Below are 21,901 nucleotides of genomic sequence, written 5' to 3'. Positions count from 1 at the left end.
CCAGGTCTCTTCACTGGTTGACTCTCAACACTTCTGTATTCACCACTGGGATAAGCAGAAACTGCTCAGCCTCTTCCATGCCCTGCTTTGGCCTCAGGGCCACTCATGTGCTAGCTAAATTTTGCCTCTCTGCTTGCACATACCCTGCTGCCATGTCTTCAGTACTCTCCAAAGTTCCAAACACAACACTTTCCCCAAATGACTCTGAGATTTCTTTGTCTTAACCCCTTACGCCTCACTCATTCAGCCAAGTCTAGGGTACTGAGGGCTGCTGGTTGCCTTCTCAGAGCTCCACTAGCATCTTAAACTTGGTGTTGTCCTCTTTGCATCTCTGCAAGTTCTCCACCTACCTTCCTTTCCCACTCCCTTCCCACAACTAATAATAGCTTTTGTCCTTGGATACCAGGTTAATATCCTAAAACAACAGCTTTTTTACACAGGCAGTAACTGTTTATCAAATATAATGGGGAAAAGTGCTATTATTTACAACAGCAATAACAAATAAAAACACATTTCTTGTAAATAAATGTAACAGGAACTGTTCAAGACTTACATAAATAAAACTGTGCAATTTTACTGTGGAGTTACTGTAGAGTAGATGAAAAAGAGCTCAATAACTGGAGTCTTCTCATGTTTCTGGTTAATATTGTTAAAGTCAATTCTTCACAAATTAATATATATGTTCAATAAATTTCAAATTAAAATTTCAATGAGATTCTTTATGGCTTGTAACAAACCAATTCCAAGGCTCATTGGCAAAAGAAAATGCTCAAGACCAGCCAATAAATATGGGGGTAGGGAGGGGCGCAAAAGTAGGTTCGCAGTTGTGAGTACACGAAACACAGAGTGTATTCTTTCTTTCTTTCTTTTTTAAAAGATTTTATTTATTTTCAGAAGAAGAGAAGGGAGGGAGAAAGAGAGGGAGAGAAACACTGATGTGAGAGAGAAACATCAGTCAGTTGTGGGGGCCAAATCCATAATACAGGCATGTGCTCTGACTAGGAATTGAACCAGCAATCTTTCACTTCACAGGATGATGCACAGCCAACTGAGCCATAACAGTCAGGGCCAGAGTTTATTCTTATATTATTTATGAATTATTGTATTATTTTCCATACAAACAACTATAATCTACTTTTGCCTCCCCCTGTATGGAAAGATCAATAAGGTCCTTTTTCTGTTAGATATTAACTTACTCTGAGTTATAGTAGTTAAAAGAGGACTTGTGATAGACACACATAATAATTAAGGTAGATCCAGAAATAGGAAAAGAATCAGTGGGACAAAATAAAAATCCCAAATTCACCCATTATTTATGAGAATATGGCTATGATAAAGATCATATTTATATTTCATATCAGAGACAGGAAGATAGATTATTCAACACATGACTTTGGACAGCCTTTCCACTTGGAAGAAAAAGCTAAGGACAAACCTCATACCATATATGGGATTAATTCAGATGAATTCAAAAGCCCAATGTATTTAACAACTTATAGAAATTTTAGGTAAAAATTTAGTATTTTTTAAATAATTGTGGAATAGCACATGACTTCCTAAGAAGAACCTAAAATCTAGAAGCAGCAAAACAAAATGCTGACAAATTTGTGCAAAGATTAAACTTTTGTACCAAGTATTTTTTTTGTTCACTGCACAGAGTAGATTCTCAGTAGATATTTATTAAATTAATGACTATAAAATGAATTATAAACAAGTTAAAACCAAAGCAAAATAATGGAAGAGCATTTGCCAAATACCTAACGGGTAGTAATATGCGTAATATATAACATGATGTTTTAACCCAAAGATAAACAACTCAATAGAGAAATGTGAAAATACCCATAGAAGGAATAAAACTAAATGACTAATAAAACTCATAGACAGATGCTCAATATCATTAGTAACAAGGAAAGTACAAATTAAAATAAGATATGTTTATATATTATACTGAGAAAATTGTAAATGTTGATAATATCCAGTTAATGACAATGAGAATATCACTTCTAGTTGGAGTGTATAAATGGGTGAAGCCAACTGAGAGGGCAATTTGGCTGTATCTTTCAAGATTAAAAATGTCTATATCTCTTAATCCAACAAGGTAATATCTGTGAGTGTCTAAAGCAAGATTTATTCCAGCAGAGGTATATATTTTGCAAGGATGTCCATTGTAACATTGCTTATAACACTGAGAACTGTGGGTAATACAAAACCCAGCAATTTTGGCAAGGCTAAATAAATTATGTGAAATGCATGTGGTCATCAAAAGGAACAAGGCAGATGTATATTTTCGACACTGAAAGCTTTATTAGATATATTGTAGAGTTATAAAAGCGAGTAAAAATGCCACATAGAGAATGATCCATTTATCTGAAAATAAACTGATTGTGTATGTCAATATAAAAGTGCCCAGAAGGGCTGCCATGATGTGTACTAACTCTCATTACCCCTGGGGAAGAGAGTGGGGTGGAGGGAAGTGAGGCTCTCACATTTTATTGTATATAGTTATATTTTACTCAGATATTTTATAGTGAGAATATTTCCATATATCACTTGGTAATAAAAAAGAAAATAAAGGAGAGAAAGCTTTATGCAAAAATCAAGAAAGAAAGAAAGAGGAAAGAAACAAAGAAAGGAAAGAGCCAGAGTGCATTATGCATCAAGCCTGTGCTATAAAAATAGACCTCGATGAGGGAGAGCGGGCTTATTCTTCCAAAGAGGCTCTCTGCTTAATCCTGGCTGCTGCCTGATTAACCCAGCAGGGTAGTTAAGGCCTTCTCGCTCTATTTACCAAGGACCCTGAAGGCTCAGGGGGCGTGGAAATGGCTTCTGCATGAACACCAGTGTGGCAAGGACCTCCAGCTTCTGCATAATATGTGGTTGGACTCAGCCATAAGAGCAGATGTGTCGCTGATGTCTGCAGTGTTCCCTCCCTGAAGGCTTTTCCTGGAATCCTGGAATTTCTGTCTCTGATGGTGATATTTGTGAAGCTTCATGTTTACGGGGAGTTCCTTAGCTTTTCAGCACCCCTGGAGCTAATTTAATGAACAGTTCCCTTGCTGCTGAATGATTTGTCAGTGGGAACGTATCTTCTTCTGTAGCATAGAGAATGCCAAGAGAGTAGATTTTGCTCTGGTGCAAGGGAGAGAAGGAGAAGATCCACAGGTGCCATATTCATGGGACCAGTCTGGATGCCCGACTCCCAACTCTGTTCTTCTGTTTACTCCCTTTACTGAGTATATTAGTTTCCTAAGGCTGCTGTAACAAAGGTTGAGGGATTTAAATAATATACTTTTATTCTCTCACAGTCCTGGAGGCCAGTCGTTTGAAATCAAGGTGTCAGGAAAGCCATGCTCCCTCTGAAGGCTTTAGGGGGGGATCAGAATCCTTCCTTATCTCTTCCAGCTGTTGTTTTTTTTCTTGGTCAAATCATTCTGTTATAAACTTTTTACATATTTGTGGAGAGGAAATTCCATTGGAGTCAAATGACTTTCTGTAGCCCTATTTCTACCTCCTCATTTTAAAGCAAGCACCGTAGTCTTCTAGCATCTTACGCCTGTTCATTTTCTTAAATTTTTAAATTGAGGCATAATTCACATATATCAGTTTAGGTGCACAGCATGGTGAGCTGATATTTGTGTATATAGCAGAATGATTATTACAATGAGTCTAGTTAACATCCATCACCATACATAGTTACACAATTTTTTCTTGTGATGAAAACTTTTAAGATCTATTCTCTTAGCAACTTTCAAATGTGCCACACAGTATTGTTAACTATAGTCACCATGCTGTACATTACATCCCCAGGCCTTTCTTATTTTATAACTGGAAATTTCTACCTTTTGACCCCTTCATCCATTTTGCCCACCCCACACCTTGCCTCTGGCAACCACCAATCTGTTCTCTGTATCTATGAGCTTGTTCTTCTTTTTTTTTTTTTTTTAAGTTCCACATATAAGTGAGATCATAGATCATAATGGTATTTCAGTATTTGCCTTTCTTTGTCTGATTTATTTCATTTAGCATAATGTCCTCTAGACTCGTCCATGTTGTTACAAATGCAAGACTTCATCCTTTTTTATGGCTAAATATTATTTCATTGTATGCATATGTTACATTGTCTTTATGCATTTATCCATTGGTGGTCGCGCATAGGTTGTTCCCATGTCTTGCCTGTTGTAAACAGTGCTGCAGTGAAAATGGTGTGCTTATATCTTTTCAAGTTAGTGTTTTCATTTTCTTTGGATAAATACCCAGAAGTGGAATTGCTGGATCATATGATAGTTCCATTTTTAATTTTTTGAGAATTCTCCATACTGGTTTCATAGTGACTGCAGCAATTTACATTTCTGCCAGCCACGCACAACACTCCATGTCCTTGCCAGCACTTATTTCTCTTTGCTAGCTCTCATGTTGCTGGCCGGCCTTGGCATTCCTTCCTTGGCTTGTAGCTGCATCACTCCAGTCTCTGCCTTCATCTTCTCATTGCCTTCTCCCTGCGTTTCTCTGTGTCCAAGTTTCTTTCTCCTCTCTCTGATAAAGATATCAGTCATTGGATTTAGAAACCACCCTAACCCAGTATGACCTCATCTTAAGTTTGTCTGCAAAAATTCTGTTATCAAATAGGGTCACATTCTGAGGCTCTGAGTAGACACAGATTTTGGGGGGACATTACTCAGTCCAGTGCACCGAGCATTCCCATTTAGGTAGATCTCGCACACCCTTTAGCATTTCTGTTTATGGGTGATGCTCATGCTTTTGCTTTGTGGCCCGTTTTGGTCCTTTGTGTATGTGTTCGTTTGTTTTCCTGAACTTGATCATATGTTTCTTACAGCAAAGCTTCACACGTTTTACTTCTTCAGACACTCACAGTGAAAGTAACCCTATCTCTGAGCTATTGGGGAAACCTGTCCTATTGTCTTCATTCATATACGTGTCTAGTAGTTTGGGAGTTTTTTAAACCTGATCCATGGCTTAAGACAAGGCTATGCATGTAATCAGTTTGTAATAAATGTTAGAATCAAAATGCTCTTTTTAGGGAGCAGGTGGAAGAAGTTTCTTTAAAAACAAAGCAAAACACATACCCGAACAAAACCCATTGCATAAATCTGGTGATGAATTCTACAAAGCAGGCTTCTGTTTCTTTTTGTTTTTTATATTGTCCTTTAGGCTCCACATATAAGTGAAATAACATATTTAACTTTCTCTGACTTATTTCACTTAGCATAATATCCTCTAGGTCCATCTGTGCTTTCACAAATGGTAAGGTTTTTACAGCTGAGGAATATTTCATTGCGTAAACATACCACGGCTTTTTCATCTACTCATCTACTGACGGACCCTTGGGCTCTTCCAAACTCTGGCTGTTGTCAACCATTGGAGCAGGGCCAGCCCTTTTCATATCTCCACGCTTTCTACCAGTCTCGATGTGGCTTCTTCTGTAAATCTTTGGTTGTCAGACTTCTGTTCAGGTAATCTTCAGTTGATCATTCAGGTTGATCGTTCTTTAATTTAGTTGTAATTCTAGTTCAGGGTTGGGAGGAGGTGAGTATAACTTCCACCTACTCTGCTACCACCTTCCCTCCCACCAATTTCTTTTTTTTTTTATCCTCACTCAAGGACATTTTTTTTTTTTTCATTGCTTTTAGAGAGAGAGGAAGGGATAGAGGAAGGGAGAGAGAGAAATATCAATGAGAGAGAGAAGCATTGATTGGTTGCCTCCTGTAAGCACTTGGACCAGGGATCACTGCCCAGACTGGGGATTGTATGTGTCAGGACTAGGGGTTGCATGCGCCTGCACATGGACCAAAGATTGAACCGACAACCTAGGTATGTGCCCTGACCGAGAATTAAACCTGCACCCTTCAGGTTATAGGATGATGCTCTAACCAACTGAACTACACTGGCCTGGGCTTCTCCCACTTTCTTGTACTTTTGCTAATTTTTTTTTTTTTTTTGAGAGAGAGAAGGAGAAAGATAGAGACACAGAGAGAGAGAGAAACATTGATTTGTTGTTTCACTTATTGATGTACTCACTGGTTGATTCTTTTTTTTAAAAAATAATTTGTTTATGTATTTATTTTTAGAGAGAGGGGGAAGGAGAAAGAGAGGGAGAGAAACATCACTGTGTGGTTGCCTCTCACTTGCGCCCCCAACTGGGGACCTGGCATGCAACCTAGTTATGTGCCCTGACTGCAGTGGTTGATTCTTGCGTGTGCCCTGACCAGGGATTGAATCCACACCCTTGGTGTATCAGGACAGTGCTTTAACCAACTGAGCTACTGGCCGGGGCTGCTAAGGTATTTTGTTTGTTTGTTTGTTTTTGTTGTTGTTAAAATTCTCCGGTCACTACACCCCAGGCCCAAGTTTATAATAACTCCTATGATTGAGTACTTAGGTCTCAAGCAGTTTGCTGAGTGCTTTATATCATTAACTCACATCGTCCTCATAATGGTCTCTATTTCAGAGGTCAGTAACCTATGGCTCTTAGGCCAAACTCGGCCTGCCATCTGGTTTGGTATGGCCTGCAGGCTAGGAATAGACTTTATATTTTTAAATGGTTAGGGAAAAAAGTCAAAGGACAATATTTTGTGACATACGAAGATTATATGAAGTTCAGATTTCTGTGTTTTATTATTTACATCTTGTCTGTAGTTGCTGTAAGTTACAACAGCTTAGTGGAGTAGTTGAAACAGAGACCTGGAGATCCACAGAGACCCAGAGGCCCACATAGCCGAAAATATGAACTCTCCGGTTCCTTATAGAGAAACGTTGTTGGTCCCTACTCTGTCATTGTTTCCATTATTACCCTCATTTTACAGATGAGGAAATGGAAGCTGAGAGTTTCAGTTTGGCTATAGCAATTTGTGCAAATGGTGAACTTGACATTAGACATATTGGACACAAAAGTCCAGGGCTTTTCCTGAACAGCACAGGGAGGCAGAGAACACTGAGAACAAGAATTTGTGAGGAAGCTGCTCAGCACTCCAGGGTCCCCCAAGAGAGTTCTTAGAATGTGGCTTCACTCAGTGCACGCATGTGTGGGCGTGTGGTGTGCCCATGTGTGTGATCAAAGCATGAGAGAGAGCTATAATAGGAGGAGGATGAATTAAATACGATTAAAAAAAATCTCTTCTTTGAAAGTAGAGGCGACACAGTGCCAGTAATATCTTGGAGGCTGCTCATTGTCATTCAGTAAAAAAGTGATGGGGGGATTATTACTGCTGTTGATGATGATGATAGTAACAGTTGTGGCTGAATGATGATAATCATTTCCAGCTAGGAGAGCAGTGCTTACCAGAGCAGTTCTCTGTGGCTGGTTTGGCTGAACAAATATCAAGAGTTAGAGTTTGTTGAATGAATGAGGACTGCTCAGTCCTTTTGGTGTCCAAGTGTCACTTTGCACATCTGCAGAAAGAGTTTTTATGCCTGAGCTGTTTCATCAACGAAGAAGTAGTGGTGTGTTCCTCTGTTCCCACTCTAAAGTCCCCTGGAAAGACGTGGGAGGGACACTATTCACTTGGTTAGGAATCAAGAGTTGTCAGTTGCACTGAAAGGGCCAGGATCCTCTGATGCCTATTTGGTGTCATTTGGAAGGTAAGTCTGTTATTTGTCAGGTGTTTGTGGTCCTTTCTGCAATACTAACCTTTGCAATATTTCTGCAGATCCTGAAATACTGACAAATGGGTCATACTTTTTTTTCAATATAGTTCTAGAGGAGGGAGGCACACGATGCAGATTCCAGGTATAGGAACTGCCCTCACATTTGCCAGAGCCACAGGCTCTATGTTGCAACTACGATTTAAAGGAGTTTGGGGTAGTTTCTCATAGCCAGAATGTATATGAGGGAAATTAAGATTTTATATGTCTATTCCTGAGGTTTTTTTTCTATAGTTATTTACAATGATTAGAGAAAGACCTCTGCATTTTAAGAAAAGCTGTTAAGCGATGTTTCACTCAAAAAATGTCCTATTTGTTTCTCCAAAGGTTTGAGGATGGTTGTTGGTTAAAAATAGAAAGGATTTTTTCTTTTCAGCTTTACCTGGGAGCCCACTCACCCTATCCTTTGGCATTCCCATCCTCGTTTCTGGGCAAGGTCTCAAAGCGGAAATGAGAATGTCTGTCTCTGCTTTATAAACGCCTGTTCTTCTCCCTGTGTTCTCACTGTTAACAAACTACCCAAATGATTATTCCCTGGGATCTACTGATGCAAAAAGGGGCCACTAAGCTGCCCCGCAGAGACACTTGGCCTCCCTGGCCCTGTCTGGCAGGCAACAGAAGGCTGTGAGAGGAGCTCTGCTTTTTTTCTGTGCAATTATATGTTCTTGGCATTTTTAAGTGGATTTTTTCCCTTCTCTGCCACTCAGTGGTATTCTAATTTTTAGCACTTACATGACTGAGTAAATGTTTTTCAGCTGTTGAGTTGCTGAATTTAATTCAGCCTTCTCCATCTCTCTCCTCCCATTTCCTACTCCCCCTTTTGTTTTCTTCTCCAGGTGGGAGTGTTTATCCCCACAAAATGAAAGCTCACATTTAGATAATGTGTTGTGTGCGGGTGCCAAGAGCTGATTGAATCTGTTCAAATCCCCATGGGAAGTAGACACATCCCCTGGTGCAGCTTCCTCTTCCAGAGAAGGATGCAGAGAAGTTAGCTGGCTTGCCCAAGGTCACTGTTGGAAGTCCCTTTCAAAATGCAGGGACTCATCCCCTGGGAACTTTGGGGATGCCACCATTCCATGTGCCTCTTTTATGTGGCTGGAGGTCTCATTGCACAGTGGAGATGCTCTACTGTGTCTTTCCGCATGGGGTGACCATGATGTCCAGTCTAGTGAAGACGCACAGTAGCTGCTCATGACACCACGGGGGTGGGGCCCCAATGGAGTGTGTGGGTTTTATTGCCCACGTGTTACCTTCATGCCACGTGCTTCCTGCTCCACAGATAGGTCCTTCACTAGATGTTTCCAACTAGTGATTTTGTGCCAAATTTTTGGCACAGATGAATCATCCTTACTTCATCCCTCTTTTCTCTGTAGCTTAAGAGAAAGGAGGCATGGAAGCTGAAATGGAAGAGACACTTAGATGTTTGAAGAAGAGGGTAGGCTCATCTCCAGAAGGATATATTCCAGGGAGTGAATGCTAGCTGTTGACTGGGAAGTCTCCCTTTTTCAGCATTTACACGGCTGATATGTATGTGCCAGTGCTCAGAGGCTGGGCGTCTCATCCCAAACCAGTGCCAGCACATTTGGGGGTGACTTTTTCCCCATTCTCTTATTTAGTGATTTAAAATTTTAAATAATTGCATTTCTCTCCTGTTTGGTTTTCCAGAAAATAAAAAAGAGAATGGTACTTACTTTCATGGATTTGTTTATAGGCAGGATGAAAAAAGGAAACAGAAGTTGGGGTGGTCTTTTCTCACATCTTAAATTCTTTCTGCTTTATTCTTTTTTCATAGCACTTATGACTTTTGAATGTCCTATATATTTTACTTGTTTATTTTGATTTTATACCTGTATATCCCACCAGAATGTGTTCTCCATGAAGACAGAGTTTTTGTCTGTTTACAGCTGCTATTATTAGTACATCTAATCCTGTGCCTGATACCCAGTGGGTGCCCAAGAAGTATTTGTTGATTGAATTAATTAATCCTTTCTCTAGAAGTAGCTATTCCAACCAACTCTAGAGTCCCTGAATTTGATCCAGATATTGAAGGGCAGAAGTAGAGATGTAGGACCAGCACTTTTCAAAATATCGTCGGCAGCTGTCCGTCTCGAGAGACGATGGTGTAGCTTCTTAAGAGTCTATCTGCACCGCCGAGAATGGTTGTGCAGTCCGACTCGGGAGTGACACGGTATCTGTCTCCTCCTGTGTTGAATCGACATCTTGCGATGACGCTGGAGTGTCCTCTCCAGTGAAGCTGAAGCTACAGAGCCTGGGCAGGGTGATATGGAGGGTCTGCTGTTGCCCATGCAGCAGACCCCCCCTCTCTTCGCAGCTGAAGGGTCCAAGGGAAAGACGGAGTCAATACAGCTTGGCTTCAGGTGCGCCGCAGGAGTTGCCGGTGTTGACTACAACGTCAAACCGTCTTAGGGACTCCGGCTCCGGATTTTCTGTCGGGGTTTATTCCCTTAGCCTTTCCCCTGAAGAGGTATGCCGCAAGGCAGCGGAGGTTTTTTGGAGTCAGAGTTTTCCTTCTCTGATGTGCCCTGACTGGAAGATCGAACCAGCGACACTTAGCTTGCAGGCCGACGCTCAATCCACTGAGCCAAACCAGCCAGGGTACTTTTCAAAATATAAACCCTAGAAATTGCCATAGTAATTCAGACTGTGAAAGTATTTTGATGGGATGAATGTGATGGCAGGGCCAGCTGTTCTTCTTGACACCTGCCTCAAAGACTGGTGATCATTCATGTATTCATTCATTCAACCAGACAGGTAGAGAGTCAAGCTTTTATCAGCAATAAGCTTTGGGGATAAAAAGCTGAATAAGATGTATAGATCCATGCCCTCATAAATCTTGTCATTCATAACTAGATCAACATTTTAGGGGGAAATTATTTATCTTTTTTAGCCTGTTACAACCCTGTGAAGAAGCATTCCTCTGCTTTGCAATACAGTTTTGCAGCCAGAGCCTTGCATGAGTTCTTCAAGGAGAAACCTGCTGCCACAGTGGCTTCTTTGGGCCTGGGTGATGGGGTTGAGTTTCTTGTCAGAGTTGGACCATGGTGCTACCTGTGGTTCAGTGTGTCAAAATCATGTGCTCATTTACTTAAAGGGAAAATCTTTCTTTTATTGGAATCAATCATACAGGATGAATCTATGAGAAAGACATAGTAGGGGTATCTGTGATGGTTAGAAGAAAATGGATAGAAAATATCAGGCTTGGAAAGTGTCTCCTCCTGTTTTTTTCTGCTGCCCTCTATCAGCTCTTCTCTGATAATGGGCTTAGCAATGAGTGTATCACTAGCACCTTATACTGTATTAACATTGGCCACCATCACATCCCAGAGAATGGAGGGAGAGGTCAGGAACTTAGTGACTTTTTATGTATGACTTAGCAGGAGAAGAATTAAGAATGTGGGTCTATTGTAAGCTCAGGGTGAATCAACATTGAGATGAGGCAGTTTGAGGGGAAGCAACAATTACGCCCAGTGTGATGCTGATGATGGTCCCCTCACCTGAGAAGATGTAGGAGCCCTTGGGACCCCCATGCTTGAGGATATGCAGAGTAGACAGGAATATACCCAGTTGAGGGCACTCAAAACTGATTTCCACGAGGAACAAATAAAAGAACTGGGGATGTTTATTTTAGAGAAGACTCAGAAGGACCAAAGCACTGTCTTCAAATGATGGAAGGTCTCTGTGTGTAGGAGAAACATCAGACCATTCTGGAGCTGGAATGAGGATGACTGGGTGGAAGAACTTCCTACAGTCAGGGGTCCTCAAAGATGTCACCTAGAGTGCTGCTTGTGAGCCATGCTGTGTGATCCTTGGTATGAGTGCGATGAGCTCAGATAACTATTGGAGCCAGCCTAGGTCATGGTACACAGATAGGCTGACTAGGTAGGCAGCTCTAGTTGGGGACCATCTTCTGTGACATTATTTTTTTACTCTCTTTAAAATGTTTTCCCATACCTATTGACCCAGCAGTTCAAATTTTGGGAGGTTGTGTTATAGAGATAAAAATACAGGTATTTAATTCGGCAGCCGTCCGTCTCGAGAGACGATGGTGTAGCTTCTTAAGAGTCTATCTGCACCGCCGAGAATGGCTGTGCAGTCTGACTCGGGAGTGACACGGTATCTGTCTCCTCCCGTGTTGAATCGACATCTTGCGATGACGCTGGAGTGTCCTCTCCAGTGAAGCTGAAGCTATAGAGCCTGGGCAGGGTGATATGGAGGGTCTGCTGTTGCCCATGCAGCAGACCCCCCCTCTCTTCGCAGCTGAAGGGTCCAAGGGAAAGACGGAGTCAATACAGCTTGGCTTCAGGTGCGCCGCAGGAGTTGCCGGTGTTGACTACAACGTCAAACCGCCTTAGGGACTCCGGCTCCGGATTTTCTGTCGGGGTTTACTCCCTTAGCCTTTCCCCTGAAGAGGTATGCCGCAAGGCAGCGGAGGTTTTTTGGAGTCAGAGTTTTCCTTCTCTGATGTGCCCTGACTGGAAGATCGAACCAGCGACACTTAGCTCGCAGGCGACACTCAATCCACTGAGCCAAACCAGCCAGGGTACAGGTATTTAATGATATATGCATAATTATATAATTTTATAAATATATATTCTTGTGCATATGTCCTTTTACAAATACACAAATAAATATACATTATCCTTTTATAAATATACATGTTGTATATGCTGTTTGAATTGTAAAAATATGGAAATAACCTGAATGATGATAAAAGAGAAGAGCAGGAGCAGTGGAATAAATTCTGGTTTATTCATAGTATGAATTATTATGCAGTTAGTGTAGATCTTCATCTATCATCCTGGAGGGGTGGGCAGAGAATTAAGTGAGAAAAGCAAGAGAAACATCTGCAGCATAATTTTGTTTTGTGAGACTAAATTATAAAAAAACTCTCACATATGTAACAATGTTGGCATGTATTTGGGTGAAGATGTAAACAGGGTGCAAGAATATAGATGAAGTTGCTAACAGTGGTGGAAACTTTGAGGTGGGGTGGAGACTTCAGGTACAGAAAGGGCAGGAATAGAGACAAAGTGAAGGAAAATAAAAGGAGATGGCCTGTCTGTCTCTCTGTCTATCTATGTATTTATCTGTCTATGTATCTATCTATCTTCATTGCTTGTGCTTAAACATGTATTAATTTTGAGGACTTTTAATGAAAGGAAGGAAGGAAAAAACTTATATTTTTCTGTTTTTTGCTCTGTTGTTCTTCTCTTAGAAAAGGACAATCCTTGGGTTTTATAATAAAATACACATTAGTTTTAATTCTTTAAAGGTGATGGTTTAAACAATTTAAAAGAAATCTGGGGAATGTGTAAAGATAACCTATTGAGTCAAAACTTAATTTCTAGGTATCATGAAAGATTTAAGAATTACTTGTATTTTTCTTTGTTGCTTTGTTGCTGTAGAAGAGGTGTCCATTTTCTCCTAGTGTTCCAGAAAAACGTTCCTTTCTTAAATCTAGGGAACACAGGGTTGGGTTAGAAGCACCCAGATCAGTTAAGAAGTTTGCTAGATCCTGGTGGGGAAAGAGAGCATTGAGAGGAGAGTTCTGACATACTGGTGTATGCATGTGTACGTGTGTGTGTGTGTATATTTTTAATCAGGTTTTCTCTGCTGAGAGAGCCAGCAAGATACTGCTGTTTTTCCTGTGACTAAGATGCTTTCTTTCAAATTATTTTTAAGAATTGTTTTTCTTATTAAATTAACCTCATTATATATTCCTATTTCATGCTGATAGTCCTTTCTACATAAAGAATTTGTCTGCATATAGAATAGCCCCAGACATTGTAGAGCTGGCTGGATATTTAACACTTGCTTATGATGAAAAGGGATTTGGGGGAGAATAGGATGCTGTTTCATAGATAGAGACCCACAGCTGATCCCAAGTGGCCATACTGATACAAAGTTGAGAAATGAGTGGGTATGTTAGATCTTTAGAAATAGTAATACTAACTGTCATATTTTTTGATTATAAAATGTTCACTTTATATATTAGCTGATATCTGCATGCATTTTACTACACTTGTGTGCATTTATTAGGTTAATATTGCAAGTCAACAGTGGTCTTATAATTAAAAGTGTCAGAATTCCTATAGAGTCCCCTTAGCTGTTCATTGAGTTCTGGATATTTAATGCAATTAGAACATTCCAGAATGATAGATCTCAGTAATAATTTCAGTCTGCTTAGTACTATCTTTTGTTTTTTAAATCCTCTCCCAAGGATATATTCATTGATTCCAGACAGAGGAAGGGAGAGAGAGAGAGAGAGACAGAGACAGCGACAGAGACAGAGACATTGATTGTCTCCTGAATGCACCCTGACAGGGGATCAAACCTGAAACCCAGGCAGGTGCCCTGACCAGGAACTGAACCCATGACCTTACATTTTACAGGATAACACTTCAACCAACTGAGCCACACCAGCCAGGGCTGCATAGTATTGCCTTGATTTAGACAAATCAGGAAGTTATAAAAATATTTATTTTCATACTAGTGACTGCCTCATAGAAAGAGAACACTAAAACAACATGAAAAATATACAAAGTAGGATCTGTGCATGGCTTACTCCATTTTAAAATCTCAATTTTAATTCAAAGGCACCATCCCTTTGGGAAAACTAGTCATGGGCAGTGACATTTTTCCACCTCATGGGCTAAAGGGTATTTTACTGGGTCAAAAACCTGAACGGTGCTTATGGGCAGTTTGCCATAAGGGGATGGGAAGAGTCACAAGAGAGATTGTTATTTGAAGCTGTGACCCAGAGAGAATGGAGGAGTGAGGGGGTGCTGTGACGTGGGGAGATGTTTTGCTGGCTACATTGCCTGCATCCTGCCTGCGTTTGGTCTGGGTGTCCTGTCAAGAGTTTTGAGTTTTGTTGTCATGGTGGCTTTGTTTTCTTGGGCATAATACCTGCTTCATCCAGAAAAATGCCCTTCTCCCCTGCCTCCACCCTCCAGGCCAGGCTGTGAGTCTTCACAGTTGACTTTCCTGTGTGTGTTTGAGTCCATGGTGTTTTGCTGCTTTTCTCATGCCTTTTCTTTATGATGTTTCAGCTCATCCACCATACACCATGTGCTTTAGAGTGAAATTCTACCCACATGAACCCCTGAAGATTAAAGAAGAGCTCACAAGGTATCTTTCATTTGTTTTATGTTTAATGTGCCCCTGTAACCAGCTCGGGCCTCCCAAGTCTTGCAGGCTAGACATGCCTCCTGTCCGGAGCCGAACGTCTCAAGGAAGCAGGCGCCCAGCTCAGCATTCTGGCTTGGAATGTTTCTCTTGTACTTAACTATCTTAGGATTTTTCTAACACTTGTCATTGGGAGTGTAATTAACTGCACAAAATAGCAATGGTTATAAGGAGGAGGTGCTCTCTGAAAACATATCACAGTAGGGTGATAAAAATAAATAGAAGATGAGTGTCTTCAGGACATGGGCACATTCATAGCAAGAGGAGAGTCCCTGGGCCTGTCTTCTGGGTCTAAGCTTTTCTGGGAGGGAAAAGATCACTTGGTAGAATGGACTGTTTGTCACCCCGCTTTGTACTTGCTAAATGACTGAGGCGAGGCCAACGTCCCCTCTCCTTGTAGTCTCTTCTCAGCCCAACTCTCTGAATTTTCCAATCCTTAGGCCTCCCCATTTCTTGTCTCCCTCTGCTGGGGCCACATTTAGTCCACCTTCTGGGGGTTTTACTTCCACGAACAGCCTTGGCCAGTGCAGCTGAGCAGGGTCCTGGAAGGGTCAGTTCAGTGGATGGGAAGAGCCCTTCTGTGCTTAGCTCTTGATGAGGCTCTAATTTGGTGACCACAACTCACTCTGCATAATCATCTCTCAAAATAACCTGGACAGGTCCAAATGTAACAGAGAAACAAGTGCAGTTCACTGATCATCATTTGCAGGAGATGTGCTGGGTTCTTGGATGTTTTGCCTTCTCATTGTCCATGAATGTCTGGTAAAGCTTGGCCGTAGTGGCACGGAGGTGATATTTGAAGGGAGCAGATGGTTCTGTTCTCTATTATGAATTTGTGTACAGCCATTTAGTGAGGTTTGTACTGGGGGTGAGGGCAAGGGTGTAGGTGTGGAAAGGAGAAATACATAAACAATGGCCATTGCAAGTGGTGGTTAGTATTTTGCAATCTGGCCTGCTCTGTTTTTAAAAATTGATTTAAAATTTACATGACATAAATTAATTTCAAAGTGTGCAATTCATTGGCATTAAATACATTCACAATGTTAGGCAATCATCACCACTACCAAGTTTCAGAGCATTTTCTCATCACCTCAAAAGGAGACACTACCTATTAGCAGCCACTACTCAGTCTCCTCTCCCTCAGCCCCTGGCAACCACTAATCTACTTTCTATCTCTCTAAATTTACTTGTTCTGAACATTTCATGTAAGTAGGATTATATAATATTTGGCTTGCTGATGGCTCAAAAATGTATTCATTTATTTGATAAGTTCTTCAGTTTCTACTCTCTGCCTAACCCAGGGTGTGGGGGCTGTTTGAAGCTACAAAAAAAAAAAAAAAAAAAAAAAAAAAAAAAAAGAGAGAGAGAGAGATTTGTCCTGCTTTCTGGGCTCTCAGGGTGGTGCTAACAATGTAATTAGGGAGACTCACCAGGGGGCAAATGGCTCACTTTTGTAATTTGTTTTCTTTTTACTCTTGTCTGGAGGATAAAATTGATATGTGTCATAATATAAATTAACAACAGATATTTTGTTGTTGGGAAAAGTCCCATTTGGTAGTAAAAGAGAATAAAGTTTTAGCTAATACCGTAGTTAAATCCCTCTCAATTAAATTTGCTAGCATGTGTGTGCATTGGACTAACTAACTAACGTCTGAGTAGTGGAAAATCATGAACATTTTTATATTTCTTAAGGACATTAAGACAACGTTCAGTCCTTGCACAGTAGAGATGCACTTTTCTTAGTATGGTTCCTAGCATTCAAAACTAATCTAAAAACTGTGGAATGCCCAAGGTACTCATGACATAAACCCTGTCTCGAAAGAGTTTATTTTTTCTTGTTTGAGAAATTATTTTATTATAAGATTAATCTAAAATTTAAGATGAATTTATTATATGCGAAGTTAAGATCACATTCATGACCATGCTTAGGGGTAAAGAAACATTGAGAAAAAGAACAGGTTTAAAATAGGAAGACAACAAAGGATATTTGAAATCATTTTTTATCTTTCCTTTATATTTCCATTTATACCATCATCTTACCATCCTTTTTGGCGGGCGGGGGGGGGGGGCAGGGTAAATGCTGTCTGTGATTAAATGTAATACAAATATGTTGGTTTTAAGTTTTTAGTCAGAGCCATGTTTAAATTCAGGCCAGGTAGAGAAGCAATTTCATTAATGGTGGCACAAAAATGTTAGCCCCAGATCATTTTGTAGCATAATCCTTCCGTGCAGATGTGGTACTAAAGGATGATGCATCATCATTTTTTAGTAGCTGCTGTATTAAAAAAAATAAGTACCTGAACCTGAAACCATTTTTAAGGCTCAGTGGATTATGTTGGATCCACAGTAATCCATGATCATCTCTGGAGATCACTGATATGAGCAAGGACCCAGGCAGGCTCCGATGCTGTGGAAGCTGATTCTTCCTTTCTCAGGAACCTCTTGTCAAACTTGATTGCTCGTTTATGGGATTAGAGCCCAAATCTCTCATTCATCACTAAATAGTTATTTGAAACTTTTTATTTTATTATTTTTTTTACTATTAAACTCATCAAGGAGTGGGAAGGAATGCTTTGTGTTTAATGCATATATTTAGCAAGTAGAAAAGAAACTTCATGACATTTGGCCTGGTAGTTTACAGTCTTTAAAAAAGGAAAGTTTTGATCATTTTGAGTATTGTGCAACCTTTTTGCAAAGTGAGGTCTCCACACCAGCAGCATCAATGTCACCAGGGTATTTGGCCCCTGCCTTTGACTGGGGATGGGGCCCAGCAATCTCTATTTTCATAAGCTCTCCAGATAATTTTAAAGCATGTCAAAATTTGAGAACAATTTTCAAAAGCAGTCATTTCTTTTGGCAGATATTAGAGTACACTTAAATGGGTTTAGTATGGCCACAAAGTTGTGCCATATCACCACAATCTAATTCCAGAACATTTTTATCACCCCAGGGGGAAACCCCATACCCAGGCAGTCACTCCCTGGCAGCCGCTCATCTGCTTTTTGTCTCCACAGGCTTTCCTATCCTGGACATTTCATATCAATGGAATCATATATGTGGTATTTCATGACTGGCTTCTTTTTACTTAGTCTAATGTTTTCAAGGTTCATCCATGTTGCAGCATGAATCAGTACTTCACTCCTTTTATGGCCAAAAAATATTCCATTACATTCACACATTACTTTTATTTTTTTCATCAGTTGATGGTCATTTTCTTTTTTTCATTTTTAGCTCCAAATAATGATGCTGTGAACATTCATAAACACTTCTTGTGAGGATCCAGATTCTGATTTAATTGGGTCTAGGGGAGGGTCCATAGTGTAGGTGTTGTTCACAAGCTCCCTCACGTGATTCTAACATGCAGTCAGGGCCAAGAACCTCTGGCTTAGAACCCTGTTATTCCAAGTGTGGGCCATGGACCGTCAGCCCAGCATCACCAGGGAACTTACTAGAAATACAGATTCTTGTGCCCCACCCAGACCTACTGCATCAGAGGTCAGAGTCTAACAAGACCTCTGGGTGATGTGTGTGCCCACTGAAGTGTGAGAGGCTCTGGTTCTGGCAGCTACTTGGGACCCTTACCTACAAGCGTAACATCGTTCCTCTGACAAAGTGCACACCAAACTCTGAACAAGAAATGTATTAGGGACTGCTTTCATCCCCTGCACATGTGCCTTACAGAACTGGGGGCAGAGAGTCTCATTTAAGTCTCCACTGCGTCCCCAGGACCCAGCACAGTGCACAGGGCCACAAAAGCAGGTGTGGGATAAAGTTTTCACATGGAAACAGCAATGAGCCACTGAGCCCTTCGGTGGGTGTGTCCATTGTGCTTTCAGGGATCCAGCACCCAGAAACTGTAAGCTCCACTAACAGCAGATGTGTGGTCTTAGCATGCTAATCATCCCTCTGAGCCTCCATTTCTTAGTCTTAAAATGGGCTTGTGCATATGGCAAATCACAGGCTGAGTAAAGGTCAGATTATTTGAGCACTGGAAGGAGTAACAAGAGACTGATTGACTGGTGTTCCCACCCTATCCCAAGTAAAAAGATTGGTCTCTGAATTAAACTCTCAAATAACCACAGAAAGGATCTGTGCACATCTGCAACTTTACTTTAGTGAGAAGAAACAGACTCGGGCCTGAGTCTAGAGTGAAGGAATCAACCTGGCTCAGAAAGGTGAGGAAGTCTGCAAAGGGCTTGATCTTCAGGGAGGAGAGAGGGACAGACAGAATGAGCCTGGGCTTTGCATACTGGCATGTCCCTCTCCCCTGGCTGAACTGGGTGCACGTTATTTATTTTATTTTATTTTTGGCACTACAGTGTTTTTAAAAGCAGAATTTGTTGCAACATTGAAAAATCAAAGGATTTTATTCTGTCAATGAAAGAAATTCCAAACCTAAAGAAATGTTTAAAGATTTTATTATAAGCCAAGGTTTTGGGAGCTAGTCCCAGAAGCAAAATCTCAAGGGATTGAGATAATGCTTCAGAGAACAGCAGTTTCACAGTTTCTTTTATACATTAGAATCAAAAGAGAAGATGTTAGAAAGGCTTACATAAAATTCATTGGTGGCGATTAAGGAGGCGGGAGAAAGCAAAGCAGGGAAATCTCTATGATTGGATAAAAAGTAAAATGGAGAGACACGTGGTTCTTTTACATTGGTGAGTGCAGAATTAACATTTAACATATATTGTTTACAGAGGTATGTGGGTAAAAATAATGAGGAGTGTTGGGCTTGTCTCACCACTTCCTGGTGTTTAACTTTGGAAGTTTGGAGAAGAGATCACTCTGACATTTTAAGCATGTTTTTCTCAATGTACAAAAAACAATGGACAGGGCTTGCTTAAGGTAGAAATTAATCCATCATATAGGCCTTAGAATGTGACCTCCCTCCATAACCTGTTCAGTTAGGAATTTCTTATGATCAGATTATCCCACATGGTTACCCTCAGTTACTGAGTTGTCATGCTTGCTGAGGTAGCCCCTTTTTTGCTCGCAACTTCTAAGTCTGGTCTTGATTTTCTGGAAAAGCTGGGTGCATTCGGTCTGCTTTTCTACGCGGTGGTATCGGGCTGGAGCTGCATAGTGGCTGACCTCTTTGGGGAGTCCAGCACTCCATTCTGCTTCCCTGGCCCCTTAGCCATCCCGTTCACTCATTCTCAGGTTTGCCTGGCTCTGTAGGCATCTGAGCTTGCTGTCCTGTAGAGGGGAGAGGACAGTCCATAGATGACAGCTCTCGTTACAGATAAATTGGCTTTCTGGCCTCATAACAAAGTCATTTTGAGGTTGATTAATGTGAGTCTGTGCCCTGGATACTAGTCTCTGGATACTGATTGAATCCACTTCCTGACTGTGTTTCTACAGAACCTGGGAAGCAGATACCGGAGGTGCGGGTGGTGGTGACAGGGGCTGTGGTAGGTGTCACATGGGACTCCGTGCCAGGAGCAGTGGCTGCTGGCCTTATGGCTTTCCTTGGTCCTTCTCATGTCTACTTGAAAAGGGCCAGCCACCCAGCTTTGGAGGCTGACACAGACAATTCTGTGTTCCTGAATCAGAGGGCCCCTCGGTTTCCCTCTGTTGCCCTCCTGGGAGCTTGGCCTGTCTCAGCCGCTCCTTGGGGCTGGGTAGGGCTCCGGTGGTACCGGTGGATAGAGCATAAACAATCCTTCTGCCTTTCCCAGGCCTTCACCCAAACTTAAGGTGCCTTTCTCCTTTTGTATTGCAGGTACCTTTTGTACCTGCAAATTAAAAGAGATATTTTCCATGGTCGACTGCTCTGCTCCTTCTCTGATGCTGCCTACCTGGGTGCCTGCATTGTTCAAGGTGAGTTACACTGGACTGTAGAGTTTTGGCCATTCAGAGTGTCCCTCCTGCCCGTACCTGTGGTTTGAGGCCAGGCAGGGCTGGATACTCAGCAGCAGAGCCCCTGGTTATCTTCCCTCTCAAGCCAGTGGGGTCCTGGGGAAGACTGGGCTGCAGTGGTCACAGGACCTCTGCAAAAACAAGGGCTCCTCAAATCCCTGTGGTAGAGCTCAGGACACGTGACTTTATGGGAAGCTCTAATGGGTTGTGGGGTATTCTGTGCTCTGAGCTCAGAGCACCAGCTGTGGGACCTCCTGGGTATACCAAGGGGGAAACTATGTCCAGGAAGGTAGATGAAAATTCAAACATTTGAACAAAATGTCAAAACATACACACACACACACACACACACACACACACACACACACATTTATTTATTTATTCATGTGGGTACATGTACATTGTATCTAATCCTTCAGCTTCTCTAGTCACATAGGGTGATAAGGAGAGTCTTAGGCTCACCGTCTTGTTGTATGACTCAGCTGTTCTGTTCCTGTGGGTCAGTTGGGAGGCAGCTGGCACGGAATGTTTAGAAGGACCCAGGTGATGCAGCCATTTGGAGCATGAATGCTAATGACATGTTTGAGAGAAGGAGAGGGGAGGGAGGAGAGGTGGGAGAAGAGAGGATGGATGGGGGGAGAGAGAGAGAGAGAGAGAGAGAGAGAGAGAGAGAGAGAGAGAGAGAGAGAGAGAGAGAGAGAGAGAGAGACCGACCCCTCATTGTCTGGGGGGTGTGATAGGCAGACCTATCCCTATGGGGTGCTCTGTGCTGTGAAATAATTCCAGGGAGGACCTTGCTTGCAGGTGTGTGCTCTCTGAGAATTCTAAAGAATGTGTCTGTGTTCATTTTTCCCCTTCCCCTGGGAGCAAACTAGTGCTACATAGCAGATTTTGGCATAGGTGTTGAAACTCTTGAGATAGTCACGTTTAAAATCAGAACGACAGTGATACTGTGATGGGAAATGTCCTTTCGTCTGCCCAGAAGTGGGGCATGTGCTTCTGAAAGCTGCCTCTCTTAAATCAGAGCTAAGGGAGGTGGAAACACTATAGTTCTCCCTTTTTCCTGTGAAGACAGCAAGTTCCCAGTCAGGGAGCACCGTCTTCGTAGGGAAAAGTGGATCGATGCTAATCTAAGCAGCAAGTCCACAAGTGAGGATTTCAGAATGCATTTAGG

General features: G+C 41.6%; 1 protein-coding gene across 2 annotated transcripts in view; it reads left to right on the top strand.

Moving 5' to 3' along the window:
- Positions 1-21,901, top strand: part of FRMD3 (FERM domain containing 3) — a 285,052-nt gene that overhangs the window by 154,781 nt on the left and 108,370 nt on the right. For both annotated transcript variants that reach the window (XM_090274210.1, XM_090274209.1), the window contains exons 4-5: positions 14,733-14,811; positions 20,591-20,688. In XM_090274210.1, coding sequence (XP_090130336.1) covers positions 14,733-14,811; positions 20,591-20,688 — 177 coding nt within the window. The remainder of the gene's footprint in view (positions 1-14,732; positions 14,812-20,590; positions 20,689-21,901) is intronic.

The sequence above is a fragment of the Furipterus horrens genome, unplaced genomic scaffold (assembly GCF_987537825.1).
Source record: "Furipterus horrens unplaced genomic scaffold, mFurHor1.1.pri manual_scaffold_4, whole genome shotgun sequence".
Taxonomy (NCBI): domain Eukaryota; kingdom Metazoa; phylum Chordata; class Mammalia; order Chiroptera; family Furipteridae; genus Furipterus; species Furipterus horrens.
This window is presented reverse-complemented; position numbering and strand designations above follow the sequence as displayed.